Raw genomic sequence first — 13,515 nt, 5'->3', positions numbered from 1 at the left:
CTACTTGAAAATGAAAGGTCTAAAAAGAAAATCTGAATTATTCTATTTAAGAGGATATAAGTATTACCTTTTAAGCATTTGAGAGTTTCTGTGCTGCACACATCCACTCTCATAGTTGACAACTGTTTTTCTTTCAATTCTATCTGATCTTCTGAGCGCTTATATAACAATAGCTCTTCAATGAGGGCTTGAGACTGAAAACAGACCAGAGTCACATTTCATTCACAGGATTATTCATTTATTCTTATTCTACCTCTTCTCATTCCAAAAAAATGACTGACAAACCCCAAGAGGAAAAAAACACTTCACTTTTCCTCATCACCAGGGATACCACATATCGATTCTCACATCAAAACCAAATTTTGATTAAGACCCTTTTCTTTAATTTTCAAAGCCAATTTATAGATACAGGTTTAAGACCGAAACAGACAAAAGCCCAATTATGTTTTCTTTAAATTTTAATTAGACAAACATATTTTTATGTTAACTCTAAGAAAATTCATATTTAGCAGAGCTTCATAGAAAGGTGAACCTTGTTTCTTGCATAAAGTCAATGGAGAACTCAGCTGGTAATAGATAATTATGGAAAAAGATTTCTTCTTCAATTAGGGGAATAGGTAAACTTTTAAGAAATCTAATCTGATTCTGGATTCCTGTTTAAATGTGTTTAAAACATAACTGATAAAACTGAATAAAAATAAAAATAATTCTTAATGGATCACACAGGAAACTGTAACACAAAAGGGGTGGATAATGCTCTGGCATGTAAACATCTGTAACTTACTCGAAATTCAGCAACTATCTTAGACTTGAGAGCAGCTTTTGGATTCGTGGATGCTGTTGGAATTAAACAAAATGTCATTAAGAAGAGAGACACAAAGAGGTAATAGTTTAAAAAAATTCAACTTTATACTTCAGGGTTTGCTCTTTGAATATATGTCAAACACGCACATTTAAATCAATGGAATATGAAATTTATAAGCTTCCAATTATGGTCAATATGTAAATTTACTATTTAGATAGACTAACCTACTTACCTCCAACAGACCCTTGAAGTCATAAAGTCCTAGATTACTGCTTTGGATATTGAGATATATGAAGTATTTTTTTTTTCTAGTCTGATTGTATAATAGAAGCTCATATTTATCATGTTTAGGAACAGAACATCCAATTAATCCTGAGCACTGGCTGAAGAACATTACTTACAAATACAACTCAATTTCTATGTACTTAGCTTTGGGTTTTTTTTTCTGACTCAATTCTAAATATATCACCACTGTGGTTGAGCTTTGGCTGAAATGATGTCTCTTGTTGTTCCTAAGCATGCAACATATGATCAAAAAAGATGTCAAGAATACTCCCTCAGTCAGAAGGAACAGCTTATGCTCACTGGAGCAAAACTATCCCAGGTATTTTCTTTTACCTCCCACTTCTCACTGTCTTCTACCTTGTTTCCCTCCACACCTTTAAGTCACTCTCAATATTCCTCAGTTGGCCCACAGCAGCCTATCATATCACATGCAGTATTCCACTCCCTTGGTCTCATGCTGGGTAAATATGATAACAGGAGCTCCAGTTTAGAGAATGAGTTTCTGGCCAGGATTTGAGGCCCATGTCTAATCTGGTAGAGAGTATCCCCAAATCTGAAGGATTTCATGGCTCCCACAGAAATGCTTCTTAATGCCTAGTCTCCTCTTCAGCTCTGTTGTTTAATGTCAGCTGCCTCTAAGATCAAGTATCTTTGAACCTGAGAGTTAGCCTGGGTATTATCAAATAATTTTTTTCTTCTTTCAATCCCCCAACTACTCTTGAATCTTCACTCATTTAAACCCTTTTTCTGCATTTCCTTTGTTTAAAAATGGTTTTTTTAAGAAGTAACTCCATGATGGCTTGTTTAATATAAGTCACTGGGAGCCTCCCAGGCCTGGAAAACACAGGCTTGCCCATGGTTTATGCCAGGTGCGATGTCAAATGTTCTACATTTTCTTCTGCTCCAAAAAGAGGAGGTAATTTTATATTAGTTGAGATTTTGTTCCTTACTTTGTGATTTCTTCCACTGCTTATTCGGTTGTTTGTTCAGATTTTCTTTCAGGTGCTTCTGAGTTTTGAAAGTGGTACCTGGAAAACATTTCAGTTTTTGCAATCTGGCATTATGGGAAGCTGTTCTGTCTGTCCACTTCAGTGCCAAAGTTGTAGCATGAAAAAAGGTAATCCGAGACTGTGTGTTGTTTCTTTCTTTCCTTTTCTTTTATATTTATAAAAAAATAAAAGCACCCACTAGATCTAAGAAGCTGTCAAACACAATTTCTATAATCAAGAAAATTATCAATTCTGAAAAGAACAGGGCAGGAGGCTTAAAATATCATTTAACAAGCTTACATGAAGAATTTAACAGCTTCTTAGAAAATGCTATTTTAAAGCAAATTTCTAGTCAAATGACGGTCATGATATCAGATATCACCACCTTTTATTTAATGATGTAATTACATGCATCTAATATATAAGAACTAAATGTCTTTTTTCAAAACGGGTACTTAACTTACAGCAATTATATATCAAAAGGGTCTAAAGACTGCCAATAAATGCTTGCTACCAGACAGCTTAGTAAGAACTGAATCTGTCCAGAGAAGGCAGTATGTATTAAACACAATTTATTAATAAGCACAATAGCTTAAAATGTCCAAAGCAAATGCAGGAAAATAATCATATGGTTATCATTACTTGATATGACTGACTTTCTTTAATCAATAAATATAAAACTCAAGCCCCCAAAAACCCAATTCTACTTAAATTTTAATTCAAATAGATTTAGATGTTTACAAGTGTTTAATTTTAAGCAAACAGGGCCAGTTTCAATACTTTATCTTTCATTATTGAGCAACAGGACCAGATCTGTGAAATATATATATTAAAGATTTAACACTGAAATTTTTCTTTTAGGAGAGAAAAGACACTTACTCAAAGCTTCTCTTAATGCCATAATCATTTCTTCTGGGTATACATTTCTGTCTTCCCAGATTTTAAAGATTCGTTCTATAGACTTAGAGACAGATGGATCCCTAAAAAGAAAGAAAAAGTGAGAGAGACATGTAAAAATGTTTATTTACACCACAAACTAGAAATCTGAAAATGAAGTCAGTAATATTTACTAAATGTCTTCTGTTTATTTTAAAATTTTTTCTTTTTTTAAACAGTGTCAAGGACTAAAGAAATCTTAAACATTCTTATTCAATACTTTTATCAATGACATAGACAGGGAAGCCGATTTGACTCAACGTATAGAGCACTGTCTGCCTACCACATGGGAGGTCCAGGGTTCAAACCCAGGGCCTCCTGGCCCATGTGGTGAGCTGGCCCACACGCAGCGCCGATGGACGCAAGGAGTGCTGTGCCACGTAGGGGTGTCCCCCGCATAGGGGAGTCCCACGTGCAAGGAGTGTGCCCCGTAAGGAAAGCCGCCCAGTGCGAAAAAAGAAAAGTGCAGCCTGCCCAGGAGTGGTGCCATACACACAGAGAGCTGATGCAGCAAGATGACGCAACAAAAAAAGAGACAGATTCCCAGTGCCGCTGACAAGAATATAAGAACACACAACAAATGGATACAGACAGCAGACAATTGGTGGGGGGAAGGGGGGAAGGGGAGAGAAATAAATAAAAAATAAATCTTAAAAAAAAAAAAGAATGAGGGAGATGCGGGTACCATTTTACTCTGTTTGGTTCAAAATGCGCTTCTGTATTCAGGCTGGATATCTCTCTTCAAGAAGAAAATCAATCAAGTAGAAGGGCATGAATAATAATTATCAGGAAATAAAAACTAAAATCATGTCTTATGTAGAACTGTATAAGTAGAACAAAACAATGCAAGGAAGACATAACATTGCAAAGAAGAGGAACTGCACTAGTTTTATGTGACTCCAGAATGCAAAATATTAGGTTGGTGCAAAAGTAATTGCAGTTTTGCATTGTTGAAACTTGCTGTTTGATATTGGCATACATTCTTAAATAAATGTGACTACGTTATACATCATTTTAATGTGCACATCTCACTTTGTGTTTTTTGCTAATGACGTATTATTTGCTGTTTATTTTATATTTATTTTAGACTGTGGAAATGATGTTAGACAAAAAAATTGGAGCAATTTTCTTATTTGAGTTCAAAATGGTCATAAAGTGGTGGAGACAACTTGCAACATTAACAATGCATTTGGCCCAGGAACTGCTAACGAATATACAGTGCAGTCGTGGCTCAAGAAGTTTTGCAAAGGATATGAGAGCTCTGAAGATGAAGAGCATAGTTGCTGGCCATCAGAAGTTGACAATGACCAATGGAGAGCCATCATCGCAGGCGATCCTCTTAAAGTGCACAAGAAGTTGCCAAAGAACTCAACATTGACCATTCTATGGTCATTCGACATTTGAAGGAAATTGGAAAGATGAAAAAGCTCAAAAAGTGGGTGTCTCATGAGCTGACCAAAAAAAAAAAAACGTTTTGAAGTGTAGTCTTCTTTTAATCTACGAAGCAACAACGAATCATTTCGCGATCAGACTGACATGCAATGAAAAGTGGATTTTATACTACAACCGGCGATGACCAGCTCAGTGGTTGGACCAAGAAGAAGCTACAAAGCACTTTCCAAAGCCACACTTGCACCAAAAAAAGGTCATGGTCACCGTTTGGTGGTCTGCAGCCACTACAGCTTTCTGAATTCCAGCGAAACCATTACCTCTAAGAAGTATGCTCAGCAAATGGATGAGATGCACCGAAAACTGCAACACCTGCAGCTGGCATCGGTCAACAGAAAGGGCCAAATTCTTCTCTATGACAACATCAAAAAGTATGTTGCATAACAAGTGCTTCAAAAATTGAACAAATTGGGCTACAAAGTTTTGCTTCATCCACCATATTCACCTGACCTCTTACCAACTGACTACCACCTCTTCAAGCATCTCGATAACTTTTTGCAAGGAAAACGCTTCCACGACCAGCAGGATACAGAAAATGCTTTCCAAGAGTTCGTCAAATCCCGAAGCACAGATTTTTACACTACAGGAATAAGCAAACTTATTATTATTATTATTTTTTGAGTTAGGCCAGTAATTTATTCAGGTAGGGAGGACAAGAAATGGGAGAAAATAACAGAGCAGGGGTCCCAGGTAGTGAGGAAGGGGGTGAAAAGGGATGAAGACGGCTGATTCACAAGCTACAATTCCCCACTATAGATTATAAATGCCGAGGTTTACTTGCACGGGCACATGGCAGAAGAAAATGGCCAGAGCAGTGCACAGAGGGCAGGAGCGGGTCCAGAGGCAAGAGAGCAGGGCGAGTGCACTTTTAGGCCTCGCAAACTTATTTCTTGTTGGCAAAAACATGTGTTGGTTGTAATGGTTCCTATTTTGATTAATAAAGATGTGTTTGAGCCTCGTTATAATGAGTTAAAAGTCATGGTCCAAAATCGCAATTCCTTTTGTACCAACCTAATAAGAACAAAGCCATGCAGTAACAGGGAAGGAAATTTAGGAAAGAACAACATTTTAATAGATCTGTCAAATAAGAAAATAGGAATTTAATCCCCTGTTAAGCTAATCTACCAAGCCATAAAGAGACTGAAGCATATCATAAAAAATTGAGCTATATCAATTTTTGGTCTCTTTCAAACATGAGAGCCTAGAAACATAACGTGTTCACATAGAAATTTTTCTTGCTTGAAAACAGCAATTATAAGAAACAGAAAAATGCATTCAATTTTCTAGACTCGCTCTCTTTTTTTGTGTGTGCTGAGACCCTTAGTCTCATTATAAAAGAAATACATACTGGGAAGTGGATGTAGCTCAGTGGTTGAGCACCTGCTTCCCATGTATGAGATCTGGGTTCAATACCCAGTACCTCCTTAAAAAAGAAAAAGACCTACTGTAGACCACTAAAAAAAATATGGATAAACAGAAAGAAAATATGTGCTCATTCTCACCAAAATTCAGCATTACTATCTTCTTCCAGTCTTTTTTCTTATGGATGTTAATATTGTATTTGAAACCAATGCTAAATACATATTTTGCTTTACAAAGCAATCATTTCCGAGTGTTCCAATCAACTCTTTGTAAACATTAATGATTGCACAGTACTCCATCATGTGCTCCAAAATTTACTAGAATTTCCATTATTCATAAAGTTCCCACATATTACCTGTTAAAGCTATTCTTAGATATTTCATATATTTTATTGCTAATATGACTCACCATTCCCTTTTTTTTTCTTTAAAGATTTCTTTTTTATTTATTCCCGCCCCCTCCTCCCCCCATTGTCTGCTCTCTGTTGTCCATTCACTGTGTGTTCTTCTGTGATGGCTTCTATCCTTATCAGGGGCACCAGGAATCTATTTCTTTTTGCTGCGTCATCTTGTTGTGTCAGCTCTCTGTGTGTACAGCGCCATTCTTAGGCAGGCTGCACTTTCTTTCAGGATGGGCGGCTCTCCTTACAGGGCACGCTCCTTGCGCGTGGGGCTCCCTACGTGGGAGACACCCCTGCGTGGCAGGGTACTCCTTGCGCACATCAGCACTGCGCGTGGGCCAGCTGCACATGGGTCAAGGAGGCCCGGGGTTTGAACGGCGGACCTCCCATGTGGTAGACGGATGCTCTATCCATTGGGCCAAGTTCGCTTCCCTGCTAAGTCATTTTAAGCCTGTAAATACTCTTGGATTTCTTATGTAGATCATCACAATGTCTCATTAACACATTACTGCCATATTATCTTATTGACTATATTTTCATAGTTCAACAGAATTTACAAATAAAATATAAACAAAACCAAATACCATTCACATTAACATTTAACACAATATTTTGTTGAAACCACTTGTAAATTAATGTGAACATGCACTTAATGGACATGTTCTTTTTAATTCGGCAAGTCTATATATTCAATCCTTTCACCATTTTTCTCTATCTGAACTAGATAGGTTTTTCCAGTGTGAAGAATCATTAGTGCTTTAATTGATGCAAGCAATTATTTATATATGAAACGCATCTTCAATCTTTTTTCATTAGCCTCTGATAATTATATCTCATGCCAAAACTCAATCATAAATTCATGTTAACACAGCCCCTGAAAATGAGTTAAAGAACTGATCATACCAATGATACCGAATAAGCTTACACCTACTTTAAAATTATTATTAAATGTGGGAAGCAGATATAGCTCAACTGATAGAGCGTCTGCCTACCATATGGGAGGGTCCAGGGTTCAATACCCAGGGCCTCCTGACAGTGTGGTGAGCTGGTCCAAGCACAGAGCATGCGTGTAAGGAGTGCTGTGCCGCAGGGAGTACCCCATGCGTAAGGAGTGCGTCCTGCAAGGAGAGCTGCCCCGCGTGAAAAAAAGCACAGCCCACCCAGGAGTGGCACCACACACATGGAGAGCTGACGCAAGATGACGCAACAACAACAAAAAAGAGACGCAGTTTCCTGGTGGCGCCAAGGGTGCAAATAGACACAGAAGAACACAGTGAGTGGACACAGAGAGCAGACAACTGGGGCGGGGGGGGAGGCGGGGAAGGAGAGAAATAAATAAAATAAATCTTAAAAAAAAAATCATTATAAAATGAAAATTTAAAAGTTTCTCATATTCTTGGATCCTTTCAACTGAATCCACAGATCTAGCCAGGAGTATCTAGACCTGTCCTTAAGAAACACTGGCCTGGGAAGTGGATTTGGCCCAACAGATAGGGCGTCCGCCTACTACATGAGAGGTCCAAGGTTCAAACCCAGGGCCTCCTGACCCATGTGGTGAGCTGGCCCATGCGCGCTGCTGATGCACTCAAGGAGTACTGTGCCATGCAGCAGTGTCTCCCGCGTAGGGAAGCCCACGTGCAAGGATTGTGCCCCAAAAGGAGAGCCACCCAGCGCAAAAAAAGTGCAGCCTGCCCACAAATGGCGTCGCACACAGCTGATGCAGCAAGATGATGCAACAAAAAGAGACACAGATTCCAGGTGACAAGAATCCAAGCAGACAAACAGCGAATGGACACAGAAAGCAGACAACTGGGCCGGGGGGAGGGGGAGTGATACATAAATAACAAATCTTAAAAACACTGGCTTATAATACTCCATGGTATATCCATCTATCATCCATTTTACAAACATTTACTAATCATCTATCAATCCAGATATCCTGCTAGCAGCAGATGCTCAAAATCTGGGGGATAGAAAGTAGTGACAAAAAACATATGGTCTATTACACAATTTACTCTTCTGGGCCAATAATTAAATTTTCAAAAGGAATCAACTTCTTCTTTAATTCATATACCTAATATTGTAATTTAGAAATAATGTTAGTCCACATCAGTCTTTTTTGCATTCTATTTTCTTCCCCAAGATGGCTCCATCATCCATTTGCTCATTGTGTCTGCTTGTTGTGTCTGCTCAATGTCTATTCATCTTCTCTAAAAGGCACTGGGAACCGAACCTGGGACCTCCTGTGTTGGAGGCAGGTGCCCAACCACTTGAACCATATCTGCTCCCTGCTCATTATGTCTACTCATTCATCAGCTTGTTTTATCAGCTCATCTTCTTTAGGAGGAACTGGGAACCAAACCCAGAACCTCTCATGTGGGAGGCAGGCAGCCAACTGCTTGAGCCACATCTGTTGCTCAACCACTTGAGTCACATCTGCTCCCCTAATTGCTTACTTTTTGAAAATGTAAAATTTATGACAGAAAAACTACACAAAATATATGTATATATGATTATTCAAAAAATAATTTTAAAGTGAACATCCAAGTCAAGAAATAAAACTGCTAGCTTCCCAGAGGACCACAGTAGACACATTCAAGATTACATTCTCTTCTATCCACCTGAGATGGTAAACTTTGGGGATAATCATTTCCTTATTGTTCTTCATAGTTTTAATAGTTAGGTATGTATAAATAGTTTAGTTTTGCCTAATTAAATTTCATATAAATGGAATCAAACTATACATATGTAAGGATTCCTTTGTATTTTCTATCAATATTTTGTGAAATTTAGCTACGTTGTTGCTTGTAACTGAAATTTATTGCATGAATATGCTACAATTATCCATTTTACTGCAGAAAATATCTGGGCTGTTTCTAAGTTTTTATTACTATGAACAATGTTGCTATAAAAATTTTCTTCCCTTAATCTTGCTCCACACATGCAAGCTTCTCAGAAGTGGAAGCCTAGGGATGGAATCACCAGACCACAAGACATACCTAACAAACGTTTCAGAAGTGGCTGTACCAATTTACCCTAGAATCAACAGTATATAAGGGGAAGCGGACTTGGCCCAATGGATAGGGTGTCCGCCTAAAACATGGGAGGTCCGCGGTTCAAACCCAGGACCTCCTTGACCCATGTGGAGCTGGCCCACGTGCAGTGCTGATGCGCACACAAGGAGTGCAGTGCCACACAAGGGTGCCCCTCACGTAGGGGAGCCCCACGTGCAAGGAGTACACCCTGTAAGGAGAGCCACCCAGCGCGAAAGAAAGTCCAGCCTGCCCAGGAGTGGCTCCGCACACTTGGATAGCTGATGCAGCAAGATGACACAACAAAAAGAAACACAGATTTCCATGCCGCTGACAAGAATACAAGCGGACACAGAAGAACACACAGCAAATGGACACAGAGAGCAGACAACTGGCGGGGAAGGGCAGGAGAGAGAAATAAAGTAACAACAACAACAACAACAACAACAAAAAGTATATAAGAACTCCCATCATACCACAGTCTTAATAATACTGATGTTAAGGGACTTGAAAGTGTTTTGCCCTATGCATGCTAGTTATTATTTTATTGCCTCTCAGCTCCAAACCTACCCTTCTTTGCCTCATTTGATAATATTGAGCCAGGCTCTGCCAATGACACTGCAAGGCTGAAAGAGGCAGTAAGGATTCTTTTTTGCTGTTCTGTTCTCAAGTTGAGTCAGCATATAGGACTCAGCATCATTTTAGCACAGTTTGGCACCACTTACTATAGCACTCATCTTCTCCTCAGGTCTGAATTTCAGCCAGGAAAAGAAAAGGGCTTTTTCTTTCAGGTCCAGGGGTAAATAGATGATTTTGGCAGATACTATTTCATCACATAAACCTTATGGTAGTTACCTTTTGCCTATTTACAGTTCTTTATATTAAATTTCCCATTTAAGTTGCTGTTGTGTGGTTTCTGTAACCTGACTGGACTCTGAATTATACAGTACATAATGATACAGCTCAACAGTTCCAGGATTATATGGCATTTGACATTACAACAGACAGAATGCAGAAACAAGATAATCTACCTGCTAGATATTAAAGAGATTCACAAGAATGTAAAACAAAACCACTCTCATTAAATTCTTAATGTTTATTTTTCATAAAATTGTTATTTATGGTAATTATTAATAAATATTAACTTTATTTAATTTCTAATACGGTGTCAGGTAAAATTTTCTAATTTTTAATTTCTCTATCATTTTCTTATGGATTTGTTATTCTCTGTTTATACTTTATATGAACTCTGTTGATTACTATGCAAATATTTTCTCTTACCACTGTGGCTTGTCTTTTTATTCTTTTTATCGTGTCGCTTGATAAATGGAAAGCCTTCATTTTAATGCACCTGAATTTATCAATCTTATGAAGTAAGGTCATGAGATAGTCTCTTATACTATCTTCAAAAAGGTATATTTTCTTTCACATTTAAGTAACTTACATGGAATTAATTTTTGAATATGATGTGAATGGACCTAATTTGGTTTTTTAATACATAAAGAGCCAATTGTGGGAAAGAGAGTTGGCTCAACTGATAGAGTATCCACCTACCATATGGGAAGTCCACGGTTCAAACCCAGGGCCTCCTAACCCATGTGGTGAGCCAGCCCATGCGCAGTGCTCATGCATGCAAGGTGTTCCATGCCACACAGGGGTGTCCCCGACATGCGGGAGCCCCCTACACAAGAAACGCATCCCACAAGAACAGCCACCAGCGCAAGAAAAGCGCAGCCTGCCCAGGAGTGGCATTGCACACACGGAGAGCTGATGCAGCAAGATGACTCAACAAAAGAAGACACAGATTCCCGGTGCCACATGACAAGAATGCAAGTGGACACAGAAGAACACACAGTGAATAGACACAGAGAGCAGACAAGAGGGGCGGCGGGGAGAGGAAGGGGAGAGAAATGAAAAATCTTAAAAAAAAAAAGTAGCCAATTGTCCCACCACTATTTATGAAGAAATTCTTCTTCTTTCATTAACTGCACACTGTACGTAAATTAAATGTACATATACACATTAGTCTGTTTCTAGACTTCCTATCATGTTCCATTAGTCTCTGGCTATCTCTGGGACAAAACCATATTGCTTTATTTACCATAGCTCTATAATTAGGCACCCCACCTTGTTATTCTTCTTTAAGTGTTTCTTGGCTTTCTTTTCTTTTCTTTGGGGGACAGAGTTGGAGTGTAGGTAGCTCTCTATACTTCCATATAAAATTCAGAACCATTTTGTAAATTAAAAAAACACAGTTATTGAGATCATAAGAAACTGTACATATATTTTGTTAAGATTTTTTTCTATGTATTTTCATTTTTCAGGGGGCAGTATAAAGGACTAAAATGTTTTTCATTTCCTTACTTTGTTACTGGAATATAGTTAAGGTAATTAACTATACTATATTGAGACTATTTTTGGCCTCTCATGAGCATATTAACTATTTTCCTATTATTCTTCAGTTCGTTTTCTGTATTTTCCTTCCTTTCCTTGAGCATAATGAATATAATTTTTTTTTTTTAGGTACGGGGGCTGGGGATTGAACTCAGGACCTTGTATGCAAGAAGATGGCACTCAACCAATGAGCCATAATGGCTCCTGAGTTGGTTTTTTTTGTTTGTTTGCTTGCTGTTTGTTTTTGTTTTTTTTTATAGGAGGAACCGGGGACAGAACCCAGGACTTCCCATGTGGGAAGCAGGCACTCAACCACTTGAGCCACATCCACTCCCGAAGACCATTTTTTACAAGTCTTTTTCTAGTACTTCCACAGTCTGGTCCCTTTCCTTGTTGTTTTCCCAATTTTCTTTCTCTTCCTTTGGAGAAGCCATCATTTCTGTTTCTTTGTCATGTAATTTTGTTGCACACTGTACATTTTTTAAAAATTTTATTAAGTATATCATTCAAACATGAACATACCTGAACAACAAGCATATAGTAAAAGTTGTTATCTTACAAAATAAATATGCACATCATCATACAGGATTCCCATACATCTCCCCACCACCACCTCACATTGTTATGAAACATTTTTACAAACTATGAAGGAGCCACAAGAATGGGTGGCCGATGGGCACCAGTAACCATACTGAAATCAGTCCAGCAACCTTGTTAAATTCTATTAATGGCAATAATTTAACTGTAAATTCTTTTGGACTTTCCATGTATATAATCTTACCATCTGTAATTAATGATAATTTGTTTTTTCGCCCTTCAATTCTTACATTTATACCTTTTGTTTATTTTTCTTGCCTGATTACTCTGTCTACGAACTCCAGTACAAAGCTAAATAGAAATGCTGATACTGGGCATCACCCTTTGTATTGTTCCTTTTACATAGCATGTTTGCCGTTAGGTTTTTATTCTTGGAAGATTCTCTTTACTAGACCGAAGTTATTCCTTTCTATTCCAGTTTGTTTTATATTGAATGGATTTTTCACTAACATTTTCTCTATCTTTTAAGATCATCACATGATTTTTCTCTTTCAGTTTTTAAGCTTGGTGAATTACATTCATTTATTTTCCAATATTAAATCATGTTTCCATTCCTGGAATAAATCCCACATCGTTATGATGCATTATCCTCTTTATGTGCCACTAGATTGAGATGTTTTTATTTCTTATCTCTCCCCCCCCTCCCCCCCTCCATTGTCTGCTCTCTGTGTCCATTCGCTGTGTCATCTTCTGTGTCTGTTGAATTCTCACTAGGCAGCTCCGGGAACCCTTCCTGAGGCCTTCCAGAGTGGAAGAGAAGTGATCATTCTCTTGCTCCACCTCAGCTTCCTAGTTCACTGCATCTCATATTGTCTCTTCTGTGTGTCTCTCTTTTGTTGCACTCACCATCTGGCTGCATCAGCTTTCCATGTGTGCGGCACCACTCCTGGACGGGCTGCTTTTCCTGTGTGGGGCTACACTCCATTGCGTGGGGGCCATTCCTGTGCAGGGTGACACTCCTTGTGCGTGGCAGCACTCCAAGCGGGCCAGCTTGCCACACGGACCAGGAGGCCCTGGGTATCGAATCCTGGACCTCCTATATTGTTGAGCCATATCAGCTTCCCTAGATTGAGTTTTTGCACCTAGAACAGCTTGTGTAAGCTAGGAATTATTTCTTCCTTCAATAATTGGTGAACTACAAGTGAAAAGTCTAAGTCAGAAATGACTTTATAGGAAGATTTTTAACTCCTAAGTGAATTGTTCCAATGGTTATAGGATTATAAGGTCCTCCACTTTTTTTTTTTTTTTTAATTTTTTTATTTTTTA

The 13,515-nt window shown here is 38.4% G+C and overlaps 1 protein-coding gene across 4 annotated transcripts in view; it reads right to left on the bottom strand.

Moving 5' to 3' along the window:
• Positions 1 to 13,515, bottom strand: part of RPRD2 (regulation of nuclear pre-mRNA domain containing 2) — a 113,246-nt gene that overhangs the window by 36,974 nt on the left and 62,757 nt on the right. For 2 of the 4 annotated variants that reach the window (XM_058275302.2, XM_058275304.2), the window contains exons 3-6: positions 2,959 to 3,059; positions 2,041 to 2,118; positions 785 to 837; positions 68 to 194 (exon numbers count right to left, since the gene is read on the bottom strand). In XM_058275302.2, the coding sequence (XP_058131285.1) occupies positions 68 to 194; positions 785 to 837; positions 2,041 to 2,118; positions 2,959 to 3,059 (359 nt within the window). The remainder of the gene's footprint in view (positions 1 to 67; positions 195 to 784; positions 838 to 2,040; positions 2,119 to 2,958; positions 3,060 to 13,515) is intronic. The other 2 variants (XM_058275303.2, XM_058275305.2) reach the window with 1 other exon arrangement.

The sequence above is a fragment of the Dasypus novemcinctus genome, chromosome 13, assembly GCF_030445035.2.
Source record: "Dasypus novemcinctus isolate mDasNov1 chromosome 13, mDasNov1.1.hap2, whole genome shotgun sequence".
Classification (NCBI taxonomy): domain Eukaryota; kingdom Metazoa; phylum Chordata; class Mammalia; order Cingulata; family Dasypodidae; genus Dasypus; species Dasypus novemcinctus.
Note: the sequence above shows the minus strand (reverse complement) of the source record. Positions and strands in the feature narration are given on the sequence as shown.